General features: G+C 43.8%; 1 protein-coding gene across 1 annotated transcript in view; it reads right to left on the bottom strand.

The window, feature by feature from the left end:
- Window positions 1–586: 586 nt before the first annotated feature.
- B9D1 (B9 domain containing 1) overlaps window positions 587–22,692 on the bottom strand; it is a 68,724-nt gene continuing 46,618 nt past the window's right edge. Inside the window, exons 6-7 of the mRNA XM_075318346.1 lie at window positions 11,231–11,298; window positions 587–1,346 (exon numbers count right to left, since the gene is read on the bottom strand). Of these exons, the coding sequence (XP_075174461.1) occupies window positions 1,228–1,346; window positions 11,231–11,298 (187 nt within the window). The 3' untranslated portion in view covers window positions 587–1,227. The remainder of the gene's footprint in view (window positions 1,347–11,230; window positions 11,299–22,692) is intronic.

The following is a 22,692-nucleotide window of genomic DNA, read 5'->3' as shown; positions in this document are numbered from 1 at the left end:
GACGACGACTTCATTATTATGATTAATTACAGGGTAATTAATTCATTTACCGTGAGGAAAAGGAAACACACAAGACTGGAAAAGCCAAAAACACATCAGGACTTGGCACCTGGCACACACGGCACAGGTAGAGCTGGCACCGAAACCACTGCGCCGATGCCAACCAAGCTGTGCAGCCGTCAATCGTTATCTAGATGGCGACCGCCGGCGGCTTCGGATCCACATTCCCAGTGTATCATGCAGAGGGACCGTCTGATCTCCGGCAGGCTTTACCGTTAGGATACCGGTCAGTACTTCTCTTTTCCCCATTTAAAGGGAACCTGTCACCAGGATTTTCCCTTCTGAGCTGTGGCCACCACCAGTGAGCCCTTATATACAGCATTCTAGAATACTCTATATAACAGCCCAGGCCGCTGTGTAGAACGTCACGCACACAGGGCTGGGCAGGAGGACGGCGATCACACCAGATGGAGGAGGTGCCGGACCGAGAACAGCGACACCCCTAGGGGGGTATAATAAAGGTGTTTTTTTCGTTCTACAGAGCGGCCTGGGCTCTTATATACAGTATTCCAGAATGCTGTATATAAGGGCTCACTGGTGGTGGCCACAGCTCATAGGGGAAAATCCTGGTGACAGGTTCCCTTTAAGCTTTGACTACAAAGAGGCCGATGATCTGCGGAAACCTCCACAATTCCTGGAAGAACTTTGTTTCCTTTGCTATGATGGAAATCTGAAGGCTGCAACTGATTGGCTGCAGTGGTCACGTCACGCTGTTAATTGTGAGACCGGCGGGGAACACAGTGCTCATATAGGAGCTGGAACCACAGCTTTTTACGGGACTGTTCTTTAGTAGTGGAAAGTGAATCTGGTCCCGTTACCACCCATAGGCCCCCAAGACCACAGGTTTGCATTTCTTGCATGGTAGCGGTATTTTGTGGGTCTTAACGTGACAGCATTCACTTTCGTTATGTTGTGTTGTAGCAATGCCACCATGCGATATCTGGCCCCGGGCTTAAAGGGATATTGCATTTTGTTCTCCAAGCCACCTTTGGATGGTCAGCAGTGGTCAGTCTGGTTGGATGTTTGAAGATTGGTGCAATTTGGTTGGCATATATTTACAGACGAGAGGAGCTCTTGAATGCAGATGGAAGGCGTGTGCCCGGCAATGATTGCGGAGGACGCCGCACCTGATGGGAGGCACAAGCGATGGTCCTGACTCGGGGGCCATCATGGCACCGCTGAGGCTGCGGTCTCACCAGAAGTGGTGCTGTAGCCGAGTTTCTTTAGGTCCTTGGTCACGACGTTGAAGGAAAGGGTGAGGAATCCTTGTGACCGGACCCGTGTGACTGCGGAGACACAAAGGAGAGAGGTCAATATGGTGACAGCAAGAGGGAGCTGAACGCTGAGGACCGGCCGCTGGGGCCCCATAAGGACACACTGACGACATAGGGGAACAGAGTCTGTGCAGAAAAACGCCCAGTTCTCGAATATATTTCTTACATATGTCAGGATCACTGTTTACTGTTAGGGGCAGGAGTGCATCTTACGCTTGTGAAAAATGACACTTTTTGCAGCAGCGTTGCTTTCTGGCTAATAAACAAAAGTCCTGAGCAGGGGGTCCGGTCTGTAGGACATCCATGTAATATACTAGGACATACAATCAGGGTGTAGCAAGATAATCTGGGGAGTCTTATCCCTGTTCTCCCTATTTATGGCCAGATACAGGGAACTGCTCCATGTGCAATCCCCCAATATCATATATTCCCCGGTAATCTGTATTCTGTTCTGTATGTGGAAGATCCTGGTCACATTCCCAGCAGTGATGTAAAGTGGTGACAATGCCAGGGTACAGCTCAGCATCAAGACGTGTCTGCCAAGACGGAGGCTCACAGCAACTCAGCCGCATTGTATGTCTTATGTCACACAGATCCGGGCCACGCTCTGTACTAATATATAAGGAGGAAACGTGCGACCCCCGAGATGTGCGGATATCATTGCAGAGGACATGTACAATATAACTGCTATAATACTGCCCCTATATACAAGAATATAACTACTATAATACTGCCCCCTATGTACAGGAATATAACTACTATAATACTGCCCCTATGTACAAGAATATAACTACTATAATACTGCCCCCTATATACAAGAATATAACTACTATAATACTGCCCCTATGTACAAGAATATAACTACTATAATACTGCCCCTATGTACAGGAATATAACTACTATAATACTGCCCCTATATACAAGAATATAACTACTATAATACTGCCCCCTATGTACAAGAATATAACTACTATAATACTGCCTCTATGTACAAGAATATAACTACAATAATACTGCCCCCTATGTACAAGAATATAACTACTATAATACTGCTCCTATGTACAAGAATATAACTACTATAATACTGCCTCTATGTACAAGAATATAACTACTATAATACTGCCACTATGTACAAGAATATAACTACTATAATACTGCCCCTATGTACAAGAATATAACTACCATAATACTGCTCCTATATACAAGAATATAACTACTATAATACTGTCTGTATGTACAAGAATATAACTACCATAATACTGCCCCCTATGTACAAAAATATAACTACTATAATACTGCCCCTATGTACAAGAATATAACTACTATAATACTGCCCCCTATGTACAGGAATATAGCTACTATAATACTGCCCCTATGTACAAGAATATAACTACTATAATACTGCCCCTATGTACAAGAATATAACTACTATAATACTGCTCCTATATACAAGAATATAACTACTATAATACTGTCTGTATGTACAAGAATATAACTACCATAATACTGCCCCCTATGTACAAGAATATAACTACTATAATACTGCCCCCTATGTACAAGAATATAACTACTATAATACTGCCCCCTATGTACAAAAATATAACTACTATAATACTGCTCCTATGTACAAGAATATAACTACTATAATACTGCCCCTATGTACAAGAATATAACTACTATAATACTGCCCCTATATACAAGAATATAACTACTATAATACTGCCCCAATGTACAAGAATATAACTACTATAATACTGCCCCTATGTACAAGAATATAACTACTATAATACTGCCCCTTTGTACAACAATATAATTATTTTGCAGACTTTAGCCATGTTTTTTTCAGAAATAAAAGGCTTTCTCCTGGCAAAACTTTCAAACAAGACAAACTTGTTCAGTCTTTTTCTATTTGCATTGTCATTAATTTGAAAATGTATCATGCTGAGGCCTTAAGAGTCTGAGCTGTAGCTCTTGGGTAACATGCTGAGGCCTTAAGAGGCTGAACTGTAGCTCTTGGGTAACATGCTGAGGCCTTAAGAGGCTGAGCTGTAGCTCTTGGGTTGTATGCAATTTCTCTGAGCTCTGCACAGTCTAACTTTTGGGTGAATTTCCCGGGAAGATGTCATATATCCAAAATGTTTCCCATTTGTGAATAATCTCTCCTTGTTAAATCATGGACTCTAAATCCTTTAGAAATGGCCTTATAACCCTTCCTGGAACGATGGGCGGCATCAATTGTTTCTCTAAGACGATTGTTGATGTCTTTCCTCCTTGGCATCGTGGTAACATTCAACTGAATTCACCAGACCAGCAAAAAGCTAAAACTTCTGCTCCTATAATGGTGGTCACCTTTGCTTATGAACACTTGCTTACTTAACCTCTTAATTCCTATGGATTCTGAGCTCATTTTTCATCAATAAATAATGACCCGGCGTAATCTCTCATGTAGTTTTGTGTCGTCGTCCTTCTAATGATTCAAAGAGGGTGTACTTACTTTTTTCTCATGGCTGTAGAATACTGCCCCTAATATATGATACATGATACTTATACAGAATATTTATATACTTCTTGTAATCATCTTCTGAGATGTGAGACCGGAGGGGATGAACGCCGCGGCCCTTGACATGAGCCCCAGTGATGGCTCTGCCTCCTTCGCACCGTCTTGTATGCAGATCGATGCTCCGGTGACGCAGGCTGCTGCATCTCTGATATTGGCGCTCGGTTGGGGGGGGGCACGAGCTGGTTCCTGTCCGCTCGGTGGTGGGTGAGCGACGCTGCGGTAAATGACTTAGCAGCTTGACGTTGTGTAATTAAAGACATGTTTAATTCACTTATAATGCGGCTTCCGACTCGGCACTAATGGATCGGACAAATTAAGGAGCGCTGCTCCGGCTGCCGCGCCAATGTCCGGTGGGCACTTCATGGCTGATAGAGGTGACCTTCATTCTGTACTATACATAATTAAAGCTGTTTTGTTCTTGACGTGATAGACAATGAATGGGGAGGGGGGCAACGCATTCACAGGGGTACACGGGACCATTGTTTTTGTGATTGGAGGGGGCCAATCTCTTTATATAGATTTTAAATTTTATTGATGTGACAATCCCTTTAAGGATTTAAAGGGGCTGTCCAGAACTGATGGTCTATCCTTAGGTTGATAGGTTAAGTGGTGGTGACACCTGGCACGCTCATCAATAATCAACTGGATATAAACAGTGTATGCAGCCAAAACAGCACTGCTCCATACTCCGTGTAGTGGCCTTTCACGGTACAGCAGCTCAAATCGCATTCACCTCAATGGTATATGAGCTGTAGTACCCCGGAATGACCACTAGGTAGTTCTCAATCGGCCAACGAAGCTTAGATCTGCTAGATTTTATTGATGTGACAATCCCTTTAAGGATTTAAAGGGACTGTCCAGGACTGATGACCTATCCTTAGGTTGAGTGGTGGTGACACCTGGCATCCCTACCTAAAATCAGCTGGATATAAAAACAGTCCCCAGCAATAATCAGCTGGATATAAAACAGTCCCCACCAATAATCAGCTGGATATAAAACAGTCCCCTCCAATAATCAGCTGGATATAAACAGTCCCCATCAATAATCAGCTGGATATAAAACAGTCCCCACCAATAATCAGCTGGATATAAAACAGTCCCCTCCAATAATCAGCTGGATATAAAACAGTCCCCACCAATAATCAGCTGGATATAAAACAGTCCCCTCCAATAATCAGCAGGATATAAACAGTCCCCATCAATAATCAGCTGGATATAAAATAGTCCCCTCCAATAATCAGCTGGATATAAAACAGTCCCCTCCAATAATCAGCTGGATATAAAACAGTCCCCACCAATAATCAGCTGGATATAAACAGTCCCCTCCAATAATCAGCTGGATATAAACAGTCCCCTCCAATAATCAGCTGGATATAAAACAGTCCCCTCCAATAATCAGCAGGATATAAACAGTCCCCATCAATAATCAGCTGGATATAAAACAGTCCCCTCCAATAATCAGCTGGATATAAAACAGTCCCCTCCAATAATCAGCTGGATATAAACAGTCCCCACCAATAATCAGCTGGATATAAACAGTCCCCACCAATAATCAGCTGCATATAAACAGTCCTCACCAATAATCAGCTGGATATAAAACAGTCCCCTCCAATAATCAGCTGGATATAAACAGCCCCCACCAATAATCAGCTGGATATAAAACAGTCCCCACCAATAATCAGCTGGATATAAACAGTCCCCACCAATAATCAGCTGGATATAAAACAGTCCCCACCAATAATCAGCTGGATATAAAACAGTCCCCACCAATAATCAGCTGGATATAAAACAGTCCTCACCAATAATCAGCTGCATATAAAACAGTCCCCACCAATAATCAGCTGGATATAAACAGTCCCCTCCAATAATCAGCTGGATATAAACAGTCCCCTCCAATAATCAGCTGGATATAAACAGTCCCCACCAATAATCAGCTGGATATAAAACAGTCCCCACCAATAATCAGCTGGATATAAAACAGTCCCCTCCAATAATCAGCTGGATATAAAACAGTCCCCACCAATAATCAGCTGGATATAAACAGTCCCCTCCAATAATCAGCTGGATATAAACAGTCCCCTCCAATAATCAGCTGGATATAAAACAGTCCCCACCAATAATCAGCTGGATATAAAACAGTCCCCTCCAATAATCAGCTGGATATAAAACAGTCCCCTCCAATAATCAGCTGGATATAAAACAGTCCCCACCAATAATCAGCTGGATATAAACAGTCCCCACCAATAATCAGCTGGATATAAAACAGCCCCCACCAATAATCAGCTGGATATAAAACAGTCCCCTCCAATAATCAGCAGGATATAAACAGTCCCCACCAATAATCAGTTGGATATAAAACAGTCCCCTCCAATAATCAGCTGGATATAAACAGTCCCCACCAATAATCAGCTGCATATAAACAGTCCTCACCAATAATCAGCTGGATATAAAACAGTCCCCTCCAATAATCAGCAGGATATAAACAGTCCCCACCAATAATCAGCTGGATATAAAACAGTCCCCTCCAATAATCAGCTGGATATAAACAGTCCCCACCAATAATCAGCTGCATATAAACAGTCCTCACCAATAATCAGCTGGATATAAAACAGTCCCCTCCAATAATCAGCAGGATATAAACAGTCCCCACCAATAATCAGCAGGATATAAACAGTCCACTCCAATAATCAGCAGGATATAAAACAGTCCCCTCCAATAATCAGCAGGATATAAACAGTCCCCTCCAATAATCAGCAGGATATAAACAGTCCCCTCCAATAATCAGCAGGATATAAAACAGTCCCCTACAATAATCAGCAGGATATAAAACAGTCCCCACCAATAATCAGCAGGATATAAACAGTCCCCACCAATAATCAGCTGGATATAAAACAGTCCCCTCCAATAATCAGCTGGATATAAACAGTCCCCTCCAATAATCAGCTGGATATAAAAAGTCCCCACCAATAATCAGCTGCATATAAACAGTCCTCACCAATAATCAGCTGGATATAAAACAGTCCCCTCCAATAATCAGCAGGATATAAACAGTCCCCTCCAATAATCAGCAGGATATAAACAGTCCCCTCCAATAATCAGCAGGATATAAACAGTCCCCTCCAATAATCAGCAGGATATAAACAGTCCCCACCAATAATCAGCTGGATATAAAACAGTCCCCTACAATAATCAGCTGGATATAAAACAGTCCCCACCAATAATCAGCTGGATATAAAACAGTCCTCACCAATAATCAGCTGGATATAAAACAGTCCCCACCAATAATCAGCTGGATATAAACAGTCCCCTCCAATAATCAGCTGGATATAAACAGTCCCCTCCAATAATCAGCTGGATATAAACAGTCCCCACCAATAATCAGCTGGATATAAACAGTCCCCACCAATAATCAGCAGGATATAAACAGTCCTCACCAATAATCAGCTGGATATAAACAGTCCCCTCCAATAATCAGCTGGATATAAACAGTCCCCACCAATAATCAGCTGGATATAAACAGTCCCCTCCAATAATCAGCTGGATATAAACAGTCCCCTCCAATAATCAGCTGGATATAAACAGTCCCCTCCAATAATCAGCTGGATATAAACAGTCTCCACCAATAATCAGCTGGATATAAACAGTCCTCACCAATAATCAGCAGGATATACACAGTCCTCACCAATAATCAGCAGGATATAAACAGTCCTCACCAATAATCAGCTGGATATAAACAGTCCCCACCAATAATCAGCTGGATATAAACAGTCCCCACCAATAAACAGTCCCCACCAATAATCAGCTGGATATAAACAGTCCCCACCAATAAACAGTCCCCACCAATAATCAGCTGGTTATAAAACAGTCCCCACCAATAATCAGCTGGATATAAACAGTCCCCACCAATAATCAGCTGCATATAAACAGTCCTCACCAATAATCAGTAGGATATAAACAGTCCCCACCAATAATCAGCTGCATATAAAACAGTCCCCGCCAATAATCAGCTGGATATAAAACAGTCCCCTCCAATAATCAGCTGGATATAAAAAGTTCCCACCAATAATCAGCTGGATATAAACAGTCCCCACCAATAATCAGCTGCATATAAAACAGTCCCCACCAATAATCAGCTGGATATAAAACAGTCCCCACCAATAATCAGCTGCATATAAAACAGTCCCCACCAATAATCAGCTGGATATAAAACAGTCCCCTCCAATAATCAGCTGGATATAAACAGTCCCCTCCAATAATCAGCTGGATATAAACAGTCCCCACCAATAATCAGCTGGATATAAACAGTCCCCTCCAATAATCAGCTGCATATAAACAGCCCCCACCAATAATCAGCTGGATATAAACAGTCCCCACCAATAATCAGCTGCATATAAAAAGCCCCCACCAATAATCAGCTGGGTATAAACAGCCCCCACCAATAATCAGCTGCATATAAACAGCCCCCACCAATAATCAGCTGCATATAAACAGCCCCCACCAATAATCAGCTGCATATAAACAGCCCCCACCAATAATCAGCTGGATATAAACAGTCCCCTCCAATAATCAGCTGGATATAAAAAGTCCCCACCAATAATCAGCTGCATATAAACAGTCCTCACCAATAATCAGCTGGATATAAAACAGTCCCCTCCAATAATCAGCAGGATATAAACAGTCCCCTCCAATAATCAGCAGGATATAAACAGTCCCCTCCAATAATCAGCAGGATATAAACAGTCCCCACCAATAATCAGCTGGATATAAAACAGTCCCCTACAATAATCAGCTGGATATAAAACAGTCCCCACCAATAATCAGCTGGATATAAAACAGTCCTCACCAATAATCAGCTGGATATAAAACAGTCCCCACCAATAATCAGCTGGATATAAACAGTCCCCTCCAATAATCAGCTGGATATAAACAGTCCCCTCCAATAATCAGCTGGATATAAACAGTCCCCTCCAATAATCAGCTGGATATAAACAGTCCCCACCAATAATCAGCTGGATATAAACAGTCCCCTCCAATAATCAGCTGGATATAAACAGTCCCCACCAATAATCAGCTGGATATAAACAGTCCCCTCCAATAATCAGCTGGATATAAACAGTCTCCACCAATAATCAGCTGGATATAAACAGTCCTCACCAATAATCAGCAGGATATACACAGTCCTCACCAATAATCAGCTGGATATAAACAGTCCCCACCAATAATCAGCTGGATATAAACAGTCCCCACCAATAAACAGTCCCCACCAATAATCAGCTGGTTATAAAACAGTCCCCACCAATAATCAGCTGGATATAAACAGTCCCCACCAATAATCAGCTGCATATAAACAGTCCTCACCAATAATCAGTAGGATATAAACAGTCCCCACCAATAATCAGCTGGATATAAAACAGTCCCCTCCAATAATCAGCTGGATATAAACAGTCCCCTCCAATAATCAGCTGGATATAAAAAGTTCCCACCAATAATCAGCTGGATATAAACAGTCCCCATCAATAATCAGCTGCATATAAAACAGTCCCCACCAATAATCAGCTGCATATAAAACAGTCCCCACCAATAATCAGCTGCATATAAAACAGTCCCCACCAATAATCAGCTGCATATAAAACAGTCCCCACCAATAATCAGCTGGATATAAAACAGTCCCCTCCAATAATCAGCTGGATATAAACAGTCCCCTCCAATAATCAGCTGGATATAAACAGTCCCCACCAATAATCAGCTGGATATAAACAGTCCCCTCCAATAATCAGCTGCATATAAACAGCCCCCACCAATAATCAGCTGGATATAAACAGTCCCCACCAATAATCAGCTGCATATAAAAAGCCCCCACCAATAATCAGCTGGGTATAAACAGCCCCCACCAATAATCAGCTGGGTATAAACAGCCCCCACCAATAATCAGCTGCATATAAACAGCCCCCACCAATAATCAGCTGGATATAAAACAGTCCCCACCAATAATCAGCTGCATATAAACAGCCCCCACCAATAATCAGCTGCATATAAACAGCCCCCACCAATAATCAGCTGCATATAAACAGCCCCCACCAATAATCAGCTGGGTATAAACAGTCCCCACCAATAATCAGCTGGATATAAAACAGTCCCCACCAATAATCAGCTGGATATAAACAGTCCCCACCAATAATCAGCTGGATATAAAACAGTCCCCACCAATAATCAGCTGCATATAAACAGCCCCCACCAATAATCAGCTGGGTATAAACAGCCCCCACCAATAATCAGCTGGGTATAAACAGTCCCCACCTATAAATCAGCTGGATATAAACAGTCCCCACCTATAAATCAGCTGGATATAAACAGTGTATGCAGCCAAAACAGCACTGCTCCATACTCCATGTAGTGGCCGCTCTCAGTTCTGCAGCTCAAATCATACTCACTTCAATGGTATAGGAGCTGTAGCACCCTGGAATGACCACTAGGTAGTTCTCCGTCGGCCAACGAAGCTTAGATTTGCTACGTTTTATTGATGTGACAATCCCTTTAAGGATTTAAAGGGGCTGTCCCGGACTGATGACCTATCCTTAGGTTGAGTGGTGGTGACACCTGGCATCCCTACATATAATCAGCTGCATATAAAACAGTCCCCACCAATAATCAGCTGGATATAAACAGTGTATGCAGCCAAAACAGCACTGCTCCATACTCTGTGTAGTGGCCGTTCTCGGTACTGCAGCTCAAATCGCATTCACCTCAATGTTATATGGGCTGGAGTACCCCGGAATGACCACTAGGTAGTGCCCTGTCCGCAGCTGATTGGATTGGTTGTCAGAAGTCAGACCACCGGTGATCTGATATTGATGACCTATGCTGGCTCCTGGTCTGTAGAGCACCGTGTGCGTTGTGTTACGCTCACATAACATACTTGTACGCCTCCTCCGGCAGGAGCACGCCAATTACGCACTCCACATAAGATGCCATTTCTATTGTGCACTCAGAAATAATCAGTTTCCATCCGCGGCCAATTCATGCCTCCACAATGTGATTCCCAGAATTGAACCCGATCCCAGGATTAAAAAAAAATACCAAGAACTCCTGAAAAAAGGTCCATCTGCGCTATTTAAGTGTCTGCCGATTCCAAGACATGACGCGTTTCACGGCCACAGAATATGGTAGCGTCACGCTTTCTTTATGCTCATCTTGCAGTAAAGTCACCGCTCTCTTCTACTTGGGGATTACAGAACCCTGTCCCTCGGATCAATGGGAGCTCCAAGAGTCAGACCCTGCCGAGATGGAGACTCCCTCTTGAAATCCCCTTTAAGGACAAAGTTTAAAACAGCCTTACCTTCTCGACCATCCCCTTGAGCCACGACTTTTGGGTCTGTGAATTCTGGCCGGTGACCTGTGAGCCAGCTGTGGAGGGAAGGCAAGGGGTACAATAAGGCAATATGTGGGAAAGTTTGCTGCCTGGGCACACGATTACCACTGCAATCAAGGAGTGGCCATCATGAGACCCTGAAGGACTGCAGAGGTTCAGTGGGGTCACAAGTAAAAATAATAAACTCTATTCCACCCTTAGTAAGCGAGAACATATTTAAAGGGATTGTCTGGCTTTAGAGTAGCCTAATAGGTGCTTGGTTCAGGACTCTCGTGGCTTCAGAGAGTGACCCTTGCTCTGGAGGACCAGTTACACATAAAATATATTGAAACTGTGTAATACCTCGTGTGTCCTGCGGGGGAGCTGTAGGGAACTCTTAGTTGTCTGATTTTTCAATTACTCTATGGTGTCTTCTAGTCAGGACTTTTATCTACTAGGGTGGCAGAGCGTCTCGCAGAACAGTGTAATACCTTAGTTTGTCCTTCGGGGGAGCTGCTGGGAAACTGAACACACTATTCTATAGATTATTAGGGATACTTGTGGAGTATGTGGGGGCTAATACTTTCTCAGTTTATTTTTGATAGACCCTTCTTACAAATGGCATTGTTCAAAACTGCACAACACCCTGTGCAGTACGTAAGATATTATATATCTATATATATAGATATATAATTATATATATATAGCTTTATAGTTCCCATCCTTTCAGGAAGAGACTTTACAGCAGTTTCTTTATCATCAGAGGCAGGATTGCAATGATTGATGACAATTCTATATACAGCTGAAAATACATGATCCACCAATCATAAGCGATTCCTCAGCTGACCCTGCTAACGATCCCTTCACAATGACCTTTGCACATGCTCATAAGATGATTCAATAGAATAGTTAGGGCATTGCTGCTAATGTGCGTGTGTATGTCCTGAAACTACAGGAAGTTAGAGTCTAAACAAAATGCAAAAAAGGTCAGTATGAATTTTGCAAGATTTTCCATTTTTACTTTTAATACATATTGTGATATAAGAAAACAAAAACATTGTAAAAATGTTTAAAAACTGTATATAATGTTTAAACAAGAGGGCATTTCTGATGACACAACCTTTGGCCTCCCGTGGTTGTAAAACTACAACTTCCATTATAGTTATCAGGTTATGCTTGAAATGAATAGTCTGTCGAGGCCAGGGGGGTAAGAAGGGATGGGGTTGGGGTGTAAGAGGAAATGGGGTTGGGGGTGGGGTAAGATGAGATGGGGTTGGGGTGGGGTAAGAGGAAATGTTGATGGGGTAAGAGGAGATGGGATAAGAAAAGATGGGATTGGGGGGTAAGAGGAGATAGGGTTGGGGGGGTAAGAGGAGATGGAGTTAGGGGTGGGGTAAGAGAAGATGGTGTTGGGGGGTAAGAGGAGATGGTGATGGGGTAAGAGAAGATGGGGTTGGGGGGTAAGAGGAGATGGTGATGGGGTAAGAGAAGATGGGGTTGGGGGGTAAGAGGAGATGGAGTTAGGGGTGGGGTAAGAGGAGATGGTGATGGGGTAAGAGAAGATGGGGTTGGGGGTAAGAGGAGATGGTGATGGGGTAAGAGGTGATGCAGTAAGAGGAGATGGGGTTGGGGTGTAAGAGGGGGATGGGGTTGTGTGGGTAAGAAGGGATGGGGTTGGCAAGGTAAGAGGGGGATGGGGTTGGCGTAAGAGGAGCTGGAGGGGTGGCGTAAGAGGAAATGGGGTTGTGGGGGTAAGAGGGGATGGGGTTGGGGGGCAGCGTAGGAGCAGATGGAATTGGGGTGGGGTAAGAGGAAATGGGGTTGGGGGGCAGGGAAAAAGCAGATGGGGTTCGGGGTGGGGTAACAAGGAATGGGGTTGGGAGGGTAGGTAAGAGGGGATGGGGGGCAGGGTAGGAGCAGATGGGGTTGGAAGGGTAGGAGGGGATTGGGTAGTGGGGTATGAGGGGATGGGGTTGGGGGATAGGAGGGATTCATAGGTTAGAGAGTTGACTGTTCTATACTCTATACAGCCATTACCTCTTCAACCGTTCTCATTACCAGCGGAGCTCATAATCTGATATCCCGATGTCTGGCACACACATTACGGCCAATTTCATAGGAAGTTGAATGATCTCTCGGAAAGAATGTGCTGCTATTTGCATCGATTGCAGAAAGAAAGTCTAATGATATACTCATACATGACAGCGCCCGTCCCTTTAATCACAGAGCCCATTCGAAGGCATTTAAATATTCAGAATGACGGCGCTTTTAGCTTTAATAGGGGAGTTCAGACACTGAACATTTTTGCAAAAAAATGTTTTGGATAATTTTCACGTTACCAACATTACGAGATGGGAGAAAGGGAGGATCAGAGGGCGCACGACCGCGCCTGTCATCGCCTCCTTACATAACGCCGATATGTTATCAAAGTAAATAGGACGGTCAGAAAATATTTTTTTTCCAAAAATAGAAAGAAGTTAGAGGAAAAACCTTTATAATGAGTTCATTGCCAAATTACATCACTTTTGTGTAGTCCAGGGCGGCTGCTGTGAGGAAACGACGTCACTTAGTGCAGGAGGAGATGACATCACTGAGGTGCAAAACAAGTGACTCCAACAAGGTGGAGGAGAAAGTGACATCACTGAGGTTCAAGGTGAAGTGACACCTGTCTTGGGGTCCTTCTCCAATATCACAATCAACAAAGCGAGAGATGGATGAACAATCCAAAGAACATTTATTCCAAGCAAAATCAGACGGTCCATAAAATAATCCACCATGCAAAGGGTAAAATAGTCCAGGAACATTGATACAGTCCAGTAAGGGATAAATGTCCTGGGGATCATTCACAATCCTCCAGCAGTCCTTTTCCAGGGAAATTGGGGTTTCTCAACGGCTCTCTAGGGTGCTGCCTGTAGCCGCAGCTTCTCCCCCAGAGGATGAATCTTCCTGATTTCTTGTCCTTCCCAGACAAACTGAATAATCCTCCAGGTAAACAGAGAGTTTGTGTGGATTCCAGTTCCCCTGCCCCACACCTAGAAACAGAAGCACTGCAGGGGGTTATAACCCTGCAGCCACCAACAAAGGTACAGGAGAAAGTGACATCACTAAGATGCAGGAACAATCCTAAGATGCAATAGGAAGTGACATCACTAAGGTGAAAGAAAATGCGACATAAATGAGGTGCAGGAGGAAGTGACATAATTGCGGTAGAGGAAAAAGTGACATGATTGTGGTAGAGGAAAAAGTGACATCATTGCGGTAGAGGAAAAAGTGACATCACTGAGGTGCAAGAGGAAGTGACATCACTGAGGTGCAAGAGGACGTGACATCACTGAGGCGCAAAAGGAAGTGACATCACTGAGATGCAAGAGGAAGTATCATCACTGAGGTGCAAGAGGAAGTGACATCACTGAGATGCAAGAGAAAGTGACATCACTGAGGCGCAAGAGAAAGTGACATCACTGAGGCGCAAGAGGAAGTGACATCACTGAGATGCAAGAGGAAGTATCATCACTGAGGCACAAGAGGAAGTGACATCACTGAGATGCAAGAGGAAGTATCATCACTGAGATGCAGGAAAAAATGTCATCACTAAGGTGCAAGAGGAAGTATCATCACTGAGGTGCAAGAGGAAGTGACATCACTGAGATGCAAGAGGAAGTGATATCACTGAGATGCAGGAAAAAATGTCATCACTAAGGTGCAAGAGGAAGTATTATCACTGAGGCGCAAGAGGAAGTGACATCACTGAGGTGCAAGAGGAAGTGACATCACAGATGCAGGAAGAAATGTCATCACTGAGGCGCAAGAGGAAGTGACATCACTGAGGCGCAAGAGAAAGTGACATCACTGAGGCGCAAGTGGAAGTGACATCACTGAGGCGCAAGAGGAAGTGACATCACTGAGGTGCAAGAGGAAGTGACATCACTGAGGTGCAAGAGGAAGTGACATCACTGACGTGCAAGAGGAAGTGACATCACTGAGGCGCAAGAGGAAGTGACATCACTGAGATGCAGGAAGAAATGTCATCACTGAGGCGCAAGAGGAAGTGACATCACTGAGGCGCAAGAGAAAGTGACATCACTGAGGCGCAAGAGGAAGTGACATCACTGAGGTGCAAGAGGAAGTGACATCACTGAGGTGCAAGAGGAAGTGACATCACTGACGTGCAAGAGGAAGTGACATCACTGAGGTGCAAGAGGAAGTGACATCACTGAGGTGCAAGAGGAAGTGACATCACTGAGGCGCAAGAGGAAGTGATATCACTAAGGTGCAAGAGAAAGTGACATCACTGAGGTGCAAGAGGAAGTAACATCACTGAGGTGCAAGAGGAAGTGACATCACTGAGGTGCAAGAGGAAGTGACATCACTAAGTAAATAGCCTTACTGCATGATTATCGGTTCATTCATTTCCTATGACAAGATCTAAAAAAGATTGAAAAGCCAAAAGTGATGTCATAAAAGCTCCTGTGACATCACCGGCACGGAAAGGGAAGAATCAGAAAGAAGTGATTCCTCAGAATAGGATAATGATTCTTGAAAAAGTTAGGGGATAGGGATTACTCAAGATAACAGGGGAAAGAAGGGGCACTTTTTTTTCTAGGAAATTGGGGGAGAGGGACATCAGTCAACAGCAACTTGCCTATGGTTTCCATGTAGCAGCAGATTATATGATGCTGCAAAAAAATGAGTAAAAACAAAGAAATGTAAGTAAAAAGTAACAAAGATCCATGATTTTACATTTACTGACTTTACATCCAACTATGATAAAAGAAGAGAATGTCAATAATTAAAGAATCATTGAGATCAACGCGCGTTTCAGCCCCGGGAAACCGGCAGAAAGGCTGCAATGCGTCAGAACAGGCGGTATCAGCAGGGCAATGGCGGTAATTACCTGTCAGCATCGTTATCAGGCCGTCCTGCGGGTCGCTGACTGGTGTAGAGGGCACAAAAGAAAATTCACAGAATTATTCTGCCCTCAGACAATGGATCAGCACAGCCGCGATATAACCAAAGGAAAAGACCTAAGGGGAAAGCGGAAAATGCTCCGCAAGCCGCTCTGTAGCGTACAGGCAGATAACGGCTCCCCGGCATCAATGCAAATGAAAACTTCACAGACGTCACTTGACAATAGCGGAATGGATTTCTGGGCAGGTCTCCAGCCTCCCGGACTGGCACAGAGCAAATAGAAGAGAACGAGCCGGCGGTTCTGTATTTTATCAAATGCATTCCATAAGTATTTATACCAAAATCCACTTCTAAGTATAGGAGGAGTGTAATGCTCTGTTCTACCTGTAGGGGCGCTGCAGGGAAAGCAGCAGGACCAATGTGCACCAGTACCACCAATCACAATGCAGCTGACCATAGTGGACATTTCCTTAAAATGGTCACCATAGGAAGTACAGGCGGGTATTTGTCCCTATAAGAAGAGAGGTCAGGTCTTTGTCTCTACAGGAAATTAGATTTAGACCCTTGTCTCTAGAGGAAATTAGATTTAGATCCTTGTCTCTAGAGGAAGTAAGATTAGATCCTTGTCTCTACAGGAAGTGAGATTAGATCCTTGTCTCTACAGGAAGTGAGATTAGATCCTTGTCTCTACAGGAAGTGAGGTCATATACTGGTCTCTAGAGGAAGTGAGATTAGATCCTCGTCTCTACAGGAAGTGAGATTAGATCCTTGTCTCTACAGGAAGTGAAATTAGATCCTTGTCTCTACAGGAAGTGAGATTAGATCCTTGTCTCTACAGGAAGTGAGATTAGATCCTTGTCTCTACAGGAAGTGAGATTAGATCCTTGTCTCTACAGGAAGTGAGGTCATATACTGGTCTCTACAGGAAGTGAGATTAGATCCTTGTCTCTACAGGAAGATTAGATCCTTGTCTCTACAGGAAGTGAGATTAGATCCTTGTCTCTACAGGAAGTGAGATTAGATCCTTGTCTCTACAGGAAGATTAGATCCTTGTCTCTACAGGAAGTGAGGTCATATACTGGTCTCTACAGGAAGTGAGATTAGATCCTTGTCTCTACAGGAAGTGAGATTAGATCCTTGTCTCTACAGGAAGTGAGATTAGATCCTTGTCTCTACAGGAAGTGAAATTAGATCCTTGTCTCTACAGGAAGTGAGATTAGATCCTTGTCTCTACAGGAAGTGAGATTAGATCCTTGTCTCTACAGGAAGTGAGGTCATATCCTTGTCTCTACAGGAAGTGAGGTCATATACTGGTCTTTACAGGAAGTGAGGTCATATACTGGTCTTTACAGGAAGTGAGGTCATATACTGGTCTTTACAGGAAGTGAGATTAGATCCTTGTCTCTACAGGAAGTGAGATTAGATCCTTGTCTCTACAGGAAGTGAGATTAGATCCTTGTCTCTACAGGAAGTGAGATTAGATCCTTGTCTCTACAGGAAGTGAGATTAGATCCTTGTCTCTACAGGAAGTGAGATTAGATCCTTGTCTCTACAGGAAGTGAGATTAGATCCTTGTCTCTACAGGAAGTGAGATTAGATCCTTGTCTCTACAGGAAGTGAGAGTAGATCCTTGTCTCTACAGGAAGTGAGATTAAATTCTTGTCTCTACAGGAAGTGAGATTAGATCCTTGTCTCTACAGGAAGTGAGGTCATATACTGGTCTCTACAGGAAATGAGATTAGACCCTTGTCTCTCTACAGGAAGTCAGGTCAGAGCCTTGTCTCTACAGGAAGTCAGGTCAGAGCCTTGTCTCTACAGGAAGTCAGGTCAGAGCCTTGTCTCTACAGGAAGTCAGGTCAGAGCCTTGTCTCTACAGGAAGTCAGGTCAGAGCCTTGTCTCTACAGGAAGTCAGGTCAGAGCCTTGTCTCTACAGGAAGTCAGGTCAGAGCCTTGTCTCTACAGGAAGTCAGGTCAGAGCCTTGTCTCTACAGGAAGTCAGGTCAGAGCCTTGTCTCTACAGGAAGTCAGGTCAGAGCCTTGTCTCTACAGGAAGTCAGGTCAGAGCCTTGTCTCTACAGGAAGTCAGGTCAGAGCCTTGTCTCTACAGGAAGTCAGGTCAGAGCCTTGTCTCTACAGGAAGTCAGGTCAGAGCCTTGTCTCTACAGGAAGTCAGGTCAGAGCCTTGTCTCTACAGGAAGTCAGGTCAGAGCCTTGTCTCTACAGGAAGTCAGGTCAGAGCCTTGTCTCTACAGGAAGTCAGGTCAGAGCCTTGTCTCTACAGGAAGTCAGGTCAGAGCCTTGTCTCTACAGGAAGTCAGGTCAGAGCCTTGTCTCTACAGGAAGTCAGGTCAGAGCCTTGTCTCTACAGGAAGTCAGGTCAGAGCCTTGTCTCTACAGGAAGTCAGGTCAGAGCCTTGTCTCTACAGGAAGATTAGATCCTGGTCTCTACAGGAAGTGAGGTCATATACTGGGCTCTACATGAAATGAGGTTGGATCCTTGTCTCTATAGGAAGTGAGATTAGATCCTCGTCTCTACAAGAAGTAAGATTAGATCCTCGTCTCTACAAGAAGTGAGATTAGATCCTCGTCTCTACAAGAAGTGAGATTAGATCCTCGTCTCTACAAGAAGTGAGATTAGATCCTCGTCTCTACAAGAAGTGAGATTAGATCCTCGTCTCTACAAGAAGTGAGATTAGATCCTCGTCTCTACAAGAAGTGAGATTAGATCCTCGTCTCTACAAGAAGTGAGATTAGATCCTCGTCTCTACAAGAAGTGAGATTAGATCCTCGTCTCTACAAGAAGTGAGATTAGATCCTCGTCTCTACAAGAAGTGAGATTAGATCCTCGTCTCTACAAGAAGTGAGATTAGATCCTCGTCTCTACAAGAAGTGAGATTAGATCCTCGTCTCTACAAGAAGTGAGATTAGATCCTCGTCTCTACAAGAAGTGAGATTAGATCCTCGTCTCTACAGGAAGTGAGGTTGGCTCTTCTCTGTGCAGCAAGTTAGCTCAGATTTTTTTTCTCTCCACAAGAAGTGAGGTCAGATATTTCACTCTCTAGAGGAAGTGAGGTGACTAGCTACATGAACTGAGGTGGGTCTCAGGAAATGGTGGCTAGACTTAGTTTTTCTAGAGGAAACAAAGAAAGGTGTTTACCTCTCTAGAGGAAGTGAGAGTGGGTCTCTGTCTCTCTAGGGAACATGGCCTTGTCTTCGCAGAAAGTGAAGATGGATCTTTTCTTTCCTACATGAAATGAAAGTGTCTCTTTACAGCAAGTCAGGTCAATCTTCCCTGTCTGCAAGTGAGGTTGGATCTTTGTCTCCCTACAAGAAGTGGTCAGATCCTTGTTTCTCTACAGGAAGCAAGGTTGGCTCTTTTTGGCTCTACAGGAAGTGAGGTCAAATTCTTGTTTTTGTACAGGAAGTGAGGTTGAATGTATTCTCACTACAGGAAGTGAGGTCAGATCCTGGTCTCTCTACAGGAAGTGAGGTCAGATCCTGCTCTTTCTACAGTAAATGAGGTTGGATCTATTCTCTCTACAGGAAGGTCAGATCTTTATCTCTCTGTGAAAAGTGGTGGCATGTCTTAGTTTCTCTAGAGGAAATGGAGGAGGATCTGTGCCTCTCTAGAGGAAGTGATGGAGGGTGCCTGTCTCTCCATAAGGTGTGGGGATGGGCCTTGTCTCTACAGAAAGTGAAGATGGCCCTTTTCTTCCCTACTTGAAGTGGATCTTTGCCTCTCTACAGGAAGTCGGGCAGGTCTCGGTCTTACTACTCTTGCTCTATTATCTATCACACTTCCCACAGGCATAAATGTGAGGTGGGCTTCCAGTTTAGGGTAAGAAAGCTATTAAATAATGGCAGAGACAATACATGCTGTAAAATGTGAAAAAGAAAGTTCCAGAACCTATAGTGCTGACAGATTGATGATGAAGAGCAAACACCTCCTAAAAAAAAGAAAAAAAGTTGATTGCAATTTACAGAAGAGGAAAATCAGAACAGGTCCTGGACGAATTAGACTGGTCTGTGCGACAAAAGCAGCATTACCTTGCGGTGGGTGATGAAGGCGGGCAGGACCCTGCTTTTCTGTGAATGTACAGATAAGCTTCTGCGGACCTGGACAGCACTCGTTAATGACATGGGCCATTCTTGCAATGGGTTAAATAGAAACTCTGAAGATTATTTTTGTAAATGAAGATAACTGTATTTCTGAATTAGTGGTACATGATTACATTTGCTGATTAGTCCTCATTTCCCGGAGCGTCTATTACTGAAATGTATTTTTTGTGCTGGAATGTAATAATCGGATCACAGCGTTTTTTTTCCACTAATTGCTTCATTAAGTTTATATAATTAGTAGACAGATTGTTCACTTGTGCTAAAGGACAAGTGCTGTAAATTCTCACAATACTTTGGTAATTTTTTCACTACGTGTGAATTACTCCGCTGTGGGCCGACAAATGGACTGGACTGCTTTCAATGAAGTCTATCGAGAGGCTATTGGGTCAGTCAAGGTCCAAGATGGCCATGTAGGGGTTAATTTCACCTACTGCTTGTCCTCCTGACCTTCCCATACCCATGCATGCTTGGTTCTGGAGAGTACAAACACTTCTGATAGAAGCTCATCTCCTGTAAGAACAAAGGATGGGGCATGTTAAAACCCAACATGCCTGATCCTTTTTTCCCATGACATTCAACTTCTAGGAAAACTTGGAATATTCCACATGGCTGACTGGCTCCACCAAAATCAACAGGCAGAGGATTATCTAACATCTATCGCCATTTTTTGGGGGGGATTTATCAGAGATCTCTGGGTTCAAGAATTCGGTGGATAAGCCATGTAGTTGGACACTTTTTTTTTTTTTAATAGTCTGTCTTGTTTGGTTTCGCCACAGAACTCCATACCATTACCACGTGCATCACATGGACTCTATTGATTTCTAATTAGGTTTTGTCATGGACTCCGGACTACGACTTTCTAATGGGCCTGTTGGGTTTTGCCAACTATGGCATTGCCTCCACTATAACTATAGACTCTGCATACATCAGGAGGTAGGTCTGCTGCTTGCAGTCATACGCAGTTGGCCTTTCGTAGGTATCTACTTGTCATCGGTACCTCCCTGGAGTGAAGGTCTTTGGTAGGTGTTTCTACTTGTCACTGGTATCTTCCCAGAGTGACGGCCTTTGGTAGGTGTCTCTACTAGTCACAGTACCTCCCCGAAGTGACGGCCTTTGGTAGGTGTTTCTACTAGTCACAGTACCTCCCCGAAGTGACGGCCTTGGTAGGTGTCTCTACTAGTCACAGTACCTCCCCGAAGTGACGGCCTTTGGTAGGTGTCTCTACTAGTCACAGTACCTCCCCGAAGTGACGGCCTTGGTAGGTGTCTCTACTTATCGGTAACACCCGGAGTGACGGCCTTTGGTAGGTATCTCTACTTGTCACCGGTACCTTCCTGGAGTGACGACCTTTGGTAGGTATCTCTACTTGTCACCGGTGTCTCTCGGAATGATGGCCTTTAGTAGGTATCTCTACTTGTCACCGGTACCTCGCTGAAGTGACGGCCTTTGGTAGGCATTTATACTTGACACCGGTATCTCTCCGGAGTGACGGTCTTTGGTAGGTACAGTCAGGGCCAGAAATATTTGGACAGTGACACAAGTTTTGTTATTTTAGCTGTTTACAAAAACATGTTCAGAAATACAATTCTATATATAATATGGGCTGAAAGTGCACACTCCCAGCTGCAATAGGAGAGTTTTCACATCCAAATCGGAGAAAGGGTTTAGGAATCATAGCTCTGTAATGCATAGCCTCCTCTTTTTCAAGGGACCAAAAGTAATTGGACAAGGGACTCTAAGGGCTGCAATTAACTCTGAAGGCGTCTCCCTCGTTAACCTGTAATCAATGAAGTAGTTAAAAGGTCTGGGGTTGATTACAGGTGTGTGGTTTTGCATTTGGAAGCTGTTGCTGTGACCAGACAACATGCGGTCTAAGGAACTCTCAATTGAGGTGAAGCAGAACATCCTGAGGCTGAAAAAATCCATCAGAGAGATAGCAGACATGCTTGGAGTAGCAAAATCAACAGTCGGGTACATTCTGAGAAAAAAGGAATTGACTGGTGAGCTTGGGAACTCAAAAAGGCCTGGGCGTCCACGGATGACAACAGTGGTGGATGATCGCCGCATACTTTCTTTGGTGAAGAAGAACCCGTTCACAACATCAACTGAAGTCCAGAACACTCTCAGTGAAGTAAATGTATCTGTCTCTAAGTCACCAGTAAAGAGAAGACTCCATGAAAGTAAATACAAAGGGTTCACATCTAGATGCAAACCATTCATCAATTCCAAAAATAGACAGGCCAGAGTTACATTTGCTGAAAAACACCTCATGAAGCCAGCTCAGTTCTGGAAAAGTATTCTATGGACAGATGAGACAAAGATCAACCTGTACCAGAATGATGGGAAGAAAAAAGTTTGGAGAAGAAAGGGAACGGCACATGATCCAAGGCACACCACATCCTCTGTAAAACATGGTGGAGGC

This window comes from Anomaloglossus baeobatrachus, chromosome 7 (assembly GCF_048569485.1).
Source record: "Anomaloglossus baeobatrachus isolate aAnoBae1 chromosome 7, aAnoBae1.hap1, whole genome shotgun sequence".
Classification (NCBI taxonomy): Eukaryota; Metazoa; Chordata; class Amphibia; order Anura; family Aromobatidae; genus Anomaloglossus; species Anomaloglossus baeobatrachus.
This window is presented reverse-complemented; position numbering and strand designations above follow the sequence as displayed.